The sequence below is a fragment of the Alligator sinensis genome, unplaced genomic scaffold (assembly GCF_000455745.1).
Source record: "Alligator sinensis unplaced genomic scaffold, ASM45574v1 scaffold1485_1, whole genome shotgun sequence".
Lineage (NCBI taxonomy): Eukaryota > Metazoa > Chordata > Crocodylia > Alligatoridae > Alligator > Alligator sinensis.
The window spans coordinates 511,160-522,469 of NW_005842962.1; the positions used below are offsets into that span (position 1 = coordinate 511,160).

Consider the following 11,310-nt stretch of genomic DNA (forward strand, 5'->3'; position numbering starts at 1 on the left):
GGGGTCAAGATGCAAACAGCAGAGATGTGTTTTAGTCAGATGGTCATGCCAAAGGTGTAGAAGTGCTCCAGGCATGAGTCTCAAAGGTGCACCCAGGCTGCATCTAAGGTCAAGGCATGTCAGTTCCATGTGACTGTCTTTTAAGTAAACCGGATAAATGTGAACTATACTGAATTATTGTTATGATGTGGATACATAATTGAATAGAATAACTCTAAGCAGAAACTAGTTTCCTTCTGGGAAAAAAAACAACCCAAAAAACAAAAACTACTTTCCATATGTTTAGCTTGAAGAATATGTGATTAGGGGGAGACAGGAGATCAGTCTTGAAATATCTGAATAGCTTGAAATATCTGATGTGCTGCCATAAAAATGAGGCGAACAACATTTTTATCCTGCTCCAGAGGCAAAGACATATAGCAATGGCTTGTATTTGCAGCAAAGTGTAGGGATAAACTAGATATCAGAACAAACCTAGTCACTCTTAAAGCGGTGAGACTGTGCAGAAGACTACCTAAGGAAGTTGTAGAAACTTTTTCACTGTCATTTTTGAAAAAGAGGTTTGATAAGTATTGGTCATGTATTGGTCATGTATTCTTTAGGACTGGAGGCTACTGTGAGGAGCAACATTTGGAAACCTAGGGGACCATGAGAAGAACAGGTGGAAAATGGAGAGGACCTGCCCAGCAACAGGAGGATGAAACCAACAATCTGCAACTGGCTTGGCTTCGAAAGAGGACTGAAGGATTTGAGATAACTATGAAGAGGAGACGATGATAGGATGATACAGGATTCTGTTTCTGGCCCCTAGATTGCGAAGTAGAATGGAAGGTGTCTGGTCATCACATGGGGCAGAAAAGAATTAATTCCCTTCCTCTTATTACAGGTATGAGGGTATTTTCACATTCCTCAGAAGCACTGTTTATCCACGGAGGAGATTTTAGGGGTCTGAGGGTTACTTTTGACAGTTCATGTCCTCAATAAAATGAGATCTCTGATTGAGCAAATGAAAAAGCAGATTTTATTGAACTTCTAAAATTAGGAACATTGAGATCTAATAATGATTAACACAATATGTATCTATATATTTGTACTATTCAAGTGGAAATAATCAGCCTTTCAACTTAGAATCATTGCATCTTAACATGCTAAGAATTTCTAAATGGTAGTTGGCTTGTTAGAGAGAGCTGGCCTAAATTCACAGACTATATTCTAAACGGCATTGTATCTTCATTAGGTCTGTGAATGGGAACCTCAGCAAAGGATGCCAGAGGAACACATCTCAGAATCCTGAGCTACCTCTGATCCCCATTTTCTAATAGAGCCCTACAACATTACTTGTTCAGAATGAGACACATGTTCAAAAAAGTGATGTTTTTGTTGCATATTATGTTGACCTTCACAAATCAAGATGTAATGAAGCTAGCCCTTCCTAGAATGTTCTGTCACCTATAACTCCCTTCCTTTTATACAACTTCCTTTAGGCTCATTTATGCTAACTTGGCCTAACTTAAATTAATGCAGGCAAAAATGACTAAAGCTACTATAATGCAAGCTAAAAAGATTCAAATTTAACGCACAGATTTATACAGGCAAATTTGGGGATTTTCACTGTGGTGTGCTGATGCTCCTGTTAGAATTTAGAAAACTCAGCAGTTCCTGCCTCAAGGTCTTGCTCCTCTGCCATATAAAAGATAAGGAGGTAATTTTATCCCATGGTCTAATTCAGATGGTCTATCGGGGGTTTTGCCTTCCTCTGTTGTGGGGTAAGGGATCCACTACCATGGATAGTTTGAGTGCATTTTAACAAATTATTTCTTGTCTTTGCAGGGGCAGGACATTGACTGGTCAAATCACCCTTCGGTCTTCTCTTCTGCAGACTAAATCATTTGAGCTCTTTTAGCCTTTATTCATAAGCCTTTATTCCTATGGTCTGCTACGATACCCAGCTCCCTTTCTGTAATGCATCAAATACAACCTGGCAAATTATTGTATTTGTGCATGCAAGTTTTCCAGGACTTTGCACTTGAACCTAATGAATTTCATTTGATTCATTTCAGACGACTTATCCTGTTTATCAAAGTCATTCTATATAATAATCCTACTCTCCTGATTATCCTGAACAAACTATTTTTTTCTTAATTCTCTAACCTCCATTTGTCATAGTCCCTGTACTGTTTTAAGAACTAGGGGAGATCACCTTGGCTCTTACATTAGGTACATGTGCTACGGCAGGTTATTCTGTGATTCAGTAATACAGGGTGCATCTACACGTGCTCCTGACTGCAGTACTGTAAATCATTGCGCAGCACCTGCTGCTGCTATGCAGTCCCAGTGGCACACTAGTATTTTTAGATGGTATGTCACCAGAGCAATGAACTACAGTGATGTAGTATTGGCATCAGGGTTTGTGCCCGCCAATACTATATTTCTGTAGTAACAAACTATGTTGCTGTAGCTTGTTGCTACGGTGACATAGCGACTCCTGTAGATGCACCCACAATGTACAATGGAAACAATGGCATGGGCTTTATGGATTAAATGTGCAAAAATATTTGCAGTATGTTGTCAGAGACAGTCAAAGAACACTGAGGTACGAATGAACAAGAACATTCATAAAAACAAAGGTTGTTATGAGCAGCAGTCTAGAACATGGTCTCAGATACTTTTAGAAAAGAAAGGCGTTACTTTTGCGAGAGTAATCTCAGGTTTATCACTAGCATAATTAATATATTGCTAAATTTTCAAGAGTATCTACATTGCTAATGAGCAGAACCTCTTTGAGTATCTACGTGCAACCACATCTTCTAGGTTATTGATTGTGAATGCTTGCTTGTAAGTGAGATAAATGACTGCACACACATGCATCTTCTTTTTACTTATTTCCTGATGACATATAAGCTGCAATATAATCTCCTTTAATATTTTGTAGTCCAGTGGAACCGCAAAAGCTAGTATTTAACTCCAGATGTCACATATGATATCTAGTAGCACAAGTGAAATTTGCAGCTGTACAAAGATTTCCTGTAAAGAATTACAGAGAATATGAATTCTTCCTGTTAGAGGAATCCATGATGTGTCTTATCTCCTTTAAGATGTTGTCTTTGTTGTTTGATACATTTAATTTGGCAGCCTGAAGCAATTTGCTGAAATCTTCCTTATTGTACATACAGCGGACAGATTTGAATTCAGATCTTGAGTCTGTGACATGGCCTATAAACAAAAGAAAATAAAAACATTTAAGTTATTAAAAAGAGGCTTTTACTATTGCTACTACTGATGTCAGTGAGAGCTGTTATGATTACAATTTATTATTATAACCTTTTCAGGCTTCCAGTCTGTCACAGCTTAACATCCATAACTGTCAGCTCTGTGATCACTACTAACTTTTTCCCTTAAGTTTCTTGCATCATATCCTCCACACACACTGCAGTGCTCCAAGGCCATGTACAGACATTCCACTTTTATCTTTTTATTTTTATCCCACTTTTACAAGTGATCGGAAACCAGTCTATACCCATAACAGAAGTTCAGCATACTTAAGCTAGGGACAGAAGTTATACACAAACCAGTTTAAGTGATCAGAAACTGGTTTAAACCTGTAACAGAACAGAAGTTCATTTCATATAAACGAGTTTCAAAATGGCTTAAATGGATTTCAGATAAACTGGCTGAATGTAGTATTAGACTTAACTGACAAATATCAAGGGTAACTTTTATAAATAGAAAGATAAACTAGAATGTGAAATGCTTAAATGTATTTTACCACCAGGTCAATTTAGCTCAGTGTCCTTGTACACATAGCTAGAGAACATACTTTGTGGCATGTTAATTTATATCTGTTCAAAAACTTGGCAGAGTAAAATAGAGATGAGGAGATGGTAAAAAGATTTCTCAGAGCAATTTTTAATGCAGTCCCTGCCTTCTGTTTCTATTAAAAGAAAATCCCTGTGACTTACTGCGTTTTGTAGCAGCAATCAGAGAAAATCTATTGCAGTTGTTAAGTGCAGTAATTGCACCACTCTCAAATGAGAAATGACAGATATTCTTGAGGGTAAAGGAGTTTCAACATTTGAAGATGGGTATCAACTTCTATAAACATCCCTTGCTTGAATAAACATCCGCCTATAAACTTGAATAAACACCGCCTATAAGCTTGTCGAGGGGGACCATCAGGCAAAGGGAGAGTTCCTGTTCCCCCGAGCACTACTGGGGGTAACAAGGAATAACAGCCATAGGTTGACTGAGAGTAGATTCAGGCTAGATATCAGGAGGCACTACTTCACTGTCAGGGCGGCTAGGAGCTGGAACCAACTTCCAAGGGAAGTGGTGCTTGCCCCTGCCCTGGGGGGGTCTTCAAAAGGAAGCTACATAGCCACCTAGCTGAAGTCATTTGACCCCAGCATCCTTTCCTACCCATGGCAGGGGGTTGGACTAGATGATCTGCTTAGGTCCCTTCCGAACCTACCTGCTATGAAACTATGATTTGGGTCAAACCGGTTTATGGAACTTCTGTCCCAGACCCCTTCCTGGTTCAAGTTAAATCACAGTCCCCCAGCATCCCAGAATGCTTTATAGCCCTGTGCTGTGCTGTGCTGTGCTGTCTGTTCTAGCAGAGAAGGGTTGGGGGAAGGGGGGAAGAGAGGCAGGGACTTCTCCCCCCAGGCAAACCCTGGCTGGGGTCTGGGGCCAGGGAGGGGGGGTTAAACCCCTTTTCCCCAAAGTACAGAGTTGCCCTGCCCTGCTAAACTTGCTGGAAGCTACTGCGGGCTGCTACTGTGGATTACAAGTCCCAGAGGCATCTGGAAGCAGGAAGAGGAAGTGATGAGAAACCCTGCATACTCCTGCTTTTGTGATTCTAGACTACAAACCCCAGAGACCTCAGGGGCAGCAGGAAGAAGAACTGCCAGAGAACCATGCTCTAGCACCCCCTGGCACTGGATTGAGCCACTGCAGGCATGTGGCTTCATATCCTGAATCAAGGTAAATGCGTATCCATTTTTTCTCAGTTTAATCTTTGCAGTTTAGACTAACCTGCAAATACTGAATCAATTTAGCCATGGGCTTTTTGACTATCTGTACTTAGGCATAGACTGGTTTTAAAATGGCAGAACACGGTCTAAGATGTGTCACCCACCGCCCATCAAAGGGTGAGTGTGGGTTTTTTTGCTACCACTGCAAACTATGCTATTTACAGAAAACCACATAGGTTTGATTCGGCCTGGGGCCTTTTGAATGTCAGTAGCTAGCCCAAGTGCATCAGAGACTGGATCTTTCATTGAGAGCTTCTATATTTAATTCCTGGCTTTCCCAGTGAGAACCATACATAATTGTGTTGAAGTCAAGGTAAATGATGAGCAGGTCAATAACAGAAAAGGAGGTTTACCTGGAACGTTCACTGTGTTGAAGAGGGGGAAGTGCATGACAGTGGGGGCATTCTCCCCTCTAAAGATGTAGACATCAGAGGGGTTATTCTCGTCCTGGAGCAGATTCTCATCTACCTCAGGAAATGGGATGCTGTTTTGTCTGCAGTATTCCACAGCTTGCTTGAGTGTCTGAATGAGAAAAATATGACTAGGATGTTTAGCAGGACCACAGTTCCCATCAAGTTAAATAATCAGGGCTTTAGATATTTAAAAATGTAAGTCTAAGTCCCTTTTCAAGGTTTCTGATCGATTGCCCAAGCAGAAATTATGCACCCTCCTCTTGGATTTAAAAAAAACAAAAACAAAAACAACAGCAGCCCTCTTTTTGTAAAAATCAACAATTGTCTACCTAAAGAAATCTAACAGAAAGCTAAAGAACTATGACTTTACCTCTCTGGGAATTTCAGTAAGATTTGTGACCCTAAGTACCACAAGCTTCTTTGAAAATCTGTCGCTGGGGTTAAGGACTGATAAAACATGGTACAGCATTGACCCCCAAGTGCCAGCACAGAGCAGAAGGATTCATTGCTGATGTCTGATCTACTCAGAAGTTAGGAGAAGTCTTTGGTAGTGGTTCAGTAGAAGTGGTTTTCTGTAGCGTGCATCATGACTGAGCTTAGTGCCACCCAATGTTCCACTGTTCAGACAAGGTGTGAAACAGATCTTTGCTACTGTTGATATGATCATGAGGGAAAACTGTCAAAACACCGTTTGAAGTCAAGTACTGGGCTCCTATTTATAGCAAAAGACATGAATTTTCTTTTGTGCATTTGAAAATATGGACCTACAGCTGTTACCAACTACAGAAAATAAGCTTGGTATTGTTGGTGATCACTAGTGAACATTATAATGTTGGTCAGATTACTATGTAGTGGGTGCATCTACACATGACGCTATGTTGCTGCAGCAATGCACTATGGCAGTGTAGTATCAAGGGGCACAAACCATGACACTACAGCTGTGTTGCTGTACTGACATGCTTCCTTGGTATAGAGCATCACTACGGCAAAGTAGGGGATAAAAATAAACATGCGCCGCCAGCACAGTGCAGTAATGGCTCTTACTGTGCCATCATTTAGTACTTTCAAAAAGAAGTACTAAATGATGGCACAGTAACAACAGCACCATAGGGACACATGTAGATGTGCCCTGGTTGCATACGTCTATTGGTTGTATAATTCTATGGACTAACCTATCCGCATTGGGTTAGTTCTTGTAAAGTATTCAGCTCTCAAACTGTTCTTTACCAGTGAAAGAAAAAACAAGGTCTTAAGCATCTCATAGTTTTGTTGTATTCTCATTCCTCGTGGTAAAGAAAAAAGTTTTGTTCTGTGTTCATCTGGCATAATAGACCTTCATAATACAGCAACATTGCAGTGATGGTAAAAGCTACCTTAAAAGGATCTCCAGAGCTATAGTCAAAGGAGAGGATCAACTTCACTTTTCTCTCTGGACGAAGAATGAGAGGGTAAGCACAGTTTATGGCTACTCCAGCATCAATCAAAGAGATGATTTTATCTTCCATCAGTTCGGCAGAGTTAATACCAGCTATAAGAATGCATAAAACATATAGTTTTAATGCTGAGATTATAGCATCTTCACCTGCTTAGTAACATCTATGTCAGTTGAAAAAGTACACGTGGTAACTAGACTGTATCTGTATCTTTTTTTATTTTACCTTCCCCAGAAATTCTGGCACTGGAAAGAAAGTTTTGAAGTCTTTTCAGTTCTTAAATAGGCTTCACTGGGAGCTGCTAATCAGAGCATTAATAAAATGACTCAGTAATCTTTTCTGGAGAAAAGTAATATGTTAACTTTTCTCCATAGTAGTTTCATAGTAGCTAGGGTCAGGAGGGACCTGAACAGATCATCTAGCCTGACCCCCTGCCACAGGCAGGGATGAATGCTGGCACTGGAAAGAAAGTTTTGAAGTCTTTTCAGTTCTTAAATAGGCTTCACTGGGAGCTGCTAATCAGAGCATTAATAAAATGACTCAGTAATCTTTTCTGGAGAAAAGTAATATGTTAACTTTTCTCCATAGTAGTTTCATAGTAGCTAGGGTCAGGAGGGACCTGAACAGATCATCTAGCCTGACCCCCTGCCACAGGCAGGAATGAATGCTGGGTTCACAAGACCCCAGACAGGTGATCATCTAACCGCTTTTTGAATTTACCCAAGGTAGAGGCGAGGACCGTTTCCCTAGGAAGTTGGTTCCAGATTCTAGCCACCCTAACTGTAAAATATTGCCTCCTGATCTCTAACCTAAACCTATTCTCCATCAGCTTATGACCATTGTTCCTTGTCACCCCAGGTGGTGCTGGGGAGAATAGGCCTCTTCCTATTTGCTGATGATCTCCTCTGATGAGTTGGTAGGCAGCCACCAGGTCCCCCCTCAGCCTCCTCTTGCTGAGGCTGAATAGGTTCAGGTTCCTCAGTCTCTCCTCATAGGGCCTGTGCTGCTGCCCAATCACCAAGCGGGTAGCCCTCCTCTGAACTATCTCCAGGCTGGCCACATCCCTTTTGAAGTGCGGTGCCCAGTACTGGATGCAGTACTCCAACTGTGGCCTGACCAAAGTCACACAGAGGGGGAGTGTCACCTCTCTGGACCGGCTTGAGATGCATCTTTGGATGCATGACAAGGTATGGTTGGCCCTGCTAGCTGTGGAATCACCAAGCGGGTAGCCCTCCTCTGAACTATCTCCAGGCTGGCCACATCCCTTTTGAAGTGCGGTGCCCAGTACTGGATGCAGTACTCCAACTGTGGCCTGACCAAAGTCACACAGAGGGGGAGTGTCACCTCTCTGGACCGGCTTGAGATGCATCTTTGGATGCATGACAAGGTATGGTTGGCCCTGCTAGCTGTGGTCTGGCATTGGCAGCTGATGTTCATCTTGGAGTCAATAATGACTCCAGGATCCCTTTCCGCCTCTGTGCTTTCAAGAGGGGAACTCCCCAGCCTGTATGTATGCTGTGGATTCTTTCTCCTAAGGTGCAGCACCCTGCATTTATCTATGCTGAACCCCATCCTATTCTGATCTGCCCACTTTTGTAGTCCTTGCTGAGCCATGGGGGTTTCTGAGCGCTCTTACACCCCTTGCTTCTCTCAGGGACTGTTACCCTTTGGGCCTGGAGGATCGCCTCCTTAAGGTATGACCATCCCTCATGGACTCCCATCTCCTCTACCTTCTCTGGCCCCACTAATCTCCAAAGCTCATTGAAGTTGGCCCTTCTGAAGTCAAGGGCTTTAGTCATGCTATAAGTCTTTGATACCCTGTGCTGGATAGTGAATTCCAGCAGGTGATGATTGCCGTTGTCCAGGTGGTCAAGGACCTGCAGTCCCCTCACCAGGTCATCCCCAGTGGCCAGGACCAGGTCCAGCAAGGCGTTACCCCCAGTGGGGCTGTGCACCTCCTGGATAAGTAGATGACATATAAACACACAAGTGCCCTTTCTCCCACTGCTTTCTTTAAGTGCCCATTATCAAGCATTTATGCCCATCCCTGACCCCCCATGTCTGTTGGCCCTAATTAATAATATTCAGTTTAGCTACTTCTTTCATCTTAAGCTTTCCAGCCACTGGCCTTTTACTTAAATGCCACCACTTTCGAATTCCTGCACCCACCTACCAGGCATTGTCATATAAATCACTAGGAGCAAAAGGTTGTCCACTTTTCCCATTACTGTATTGTCAGCTTTTTAGAAGTCAAGAGGGGGAAATGTTATATAATAATTCATTTAAATGCTGTTTCCTTACACACACACACACACACCAGGCACTGGATTAGTATTGAGTGGGCAATTTTAGTGGTAGCAGAAGCTAGCCTTAAAATGTTTGATGTTGTTATCACCCTGTTTTAGTAGTGTGTTGTGTATAATACTGCAAAGAACATTCCTTTGTCGTTTATTGTTTTGCGATGCTTCTGCTTTTGAGAGAGGCTCCTAGGAGAGGGGGGTACATTCACAGCACTATCAAGCATTATTTTACTTACAGAACTTATATAGGAAGTTATTGATGCTTCCCCATTTCCAGTGTAAGAGGCATTTATTGGTTTTGTGTACAATCCTGGAGATATTCATTATTGATTCTGTTGGAAAGAATGCTTGATCTAAATGTGAAAACAAATTAAAAGAACTTCAGAGAGTTATAAAAACATCACGCATGTGACTGTCTTACTGGTTAATTAATTAAAACAGATGAGTAAAATTCCACCAAGTAGATGCATAAAGGGACTTTGGGCACCTAACTAGTCATTTTCAGTGGATAAGGCCAAAAATGAAGAACCTTACAGCCCCCTCTTAACACTGTAAGCAACTAAATGCCTGGGATGCTCTTTATTCAGTCATGCTTCTTCATTGCCTGCATTCAAAAGCTTATCTAGCTTGCTCTACTCTGAAGTTAGTCCAATAAAAGATGTCATCCTAAGAAATCTTTGCCTCTGAGGTAAGGTAGGCACTTATTAGTGTTTGCCAGGTACCACTGATTTCAGTTTGAAAGTCATCATTTAAATAGATTCTCACCCTAATTGTTTCAGGAACAGTTTGCTGTCAGCCTTTCCCATCTCACTAGTAGTCATAAAAGTATTTGTTGGTGCATGTTCTTAGCTCAGAAATTTACATCTTATTAAGAGTAATTATGTTGTTACTAGGGGTGTGTGAAGTTTTGGTCACTGATTCGATTTGGAGAAGATTCAGCCCAATTTGGAGGCCAAATCACTAAATCTGAATCAAATTTGGAGACCAAAAACCCCCCTCTGAATCGATTTGGAGCCTGGCAGATAGCATACTTAGGATCATCTGCCACCTCAAAATGATCCCACACTACGCTACCCGCTGTTCCCCCGTGGGGGGTGGAAGGGGAGACTGACATCTGTAGCTGGCCAGTGACTGTGATCTTTCCCTGAGTCCCCTTCCAATCACAGTGCTTTGGGGGAAGGACATAGAAACAGCATATAAGCCTCTGCCTGCAGCCTTTCTGTCCATGTTGTGAGCTGTTTCTGCCTGAGCAACAGCATCTGAAAGGTACTGGACTGGCTTGGCTTTCTAGTCAGTCTCCTGCTAGTTTCTGCTCTTGGAAAGGTTTGGATTTAACTTAGTAGTAATCACCCTTGCCTAGAATCCCTCTACTTATCCCTATCCAATACATTTCTTTCAACTTATTCTTCCCCCCAAAACCTCATATTTGTTCTTGTTATTCCCCCCACCCCGCACACTTTAAAAGAAAGCTCTGTTTTCCCTGGCAGTGTGATCCATGACTGTGCAGGAAAGCACTTACATTACACACACTAACGCACATACAGTAAAGACAACAGAGAAGAAGAAGAGATAGTAGTCAGACACATACAGTAATCTGAGAACCTGCTACATCCCCCTCACCCTGATGCCTTCATTTCCATTTTCATTGACTGGCTTTCTTGCCTGCATTGCATGCCAGCCTCTGGCTTCTTTACTATTCCTTCCATCCAGGAATAGCACACACACCAACTAGATGCTTCCTCAGCCTGTTGAAGAGTTTTTAAACCCAAAAGCTTGTAAAGAAGAATTTCTCCAACTATTCTCTTGGTCTAATAAAACATATCAGATTGACTCTAAAAACCTTGCCTGGGCTACATTCTTAGACGAACACAACTACAACTTACATCCCTTAAACACACACAAGTGACATGAGTTTTACTTTCAGGAGTTTGAGGTGTAGGTTCACAGAAACCCCTGCAGCACTCTGCCTGAAACCTGGCAGGCCTCCCTCATACCTGCATGAGGGGCTATGTATGTGGAAGGAAAGGTGCTAATGAGGGTGGCCATTTAATGCCCCACTCAGAGCTGGAGGTGGCAATTTAGTTTCTCACCAGCACAGCCAGCAGGGGAAGAACATCTCCCTGCTGACCTT

The 11,310-nt window shown here is 42.1% G+C and overlaps 1 protein-coding gene across 1 annotated transcript in view; it reads right to left on the reverse strand.

Annotated features, from left to right (window-relative positions):
- Positions 1-2,970: 2,970 nt before the first annotated feature.
- Positions 2,971-11,310, reverse strand: part of LOC112548143 (cytosolic phospholipase A2 gamma-like) — a gene marked incomplete at its 5' end in the record, with an annotated part of 14,215 nt that continues 5,875 nt past the window's right edge. The window contains 4 exons of the mRNA XM_025192716.1: positions 2,971-3,213; positions 5,387-5,555; positions 6,820-6,974; positions 9,416-9,532. Of these exons, the coding sequence (XP_025048501.1) occupies positions 3,035-3,213; positions 5,387-5,555; positions 6,820-6,974; positions 9,416-9,532 (620 nt within the window). The remainder of the gene's footprint in view (positions 3,214-5,386; positions 5,556-6,819; positions 6,975-9,415; positions 9,533-11,310) is intronic.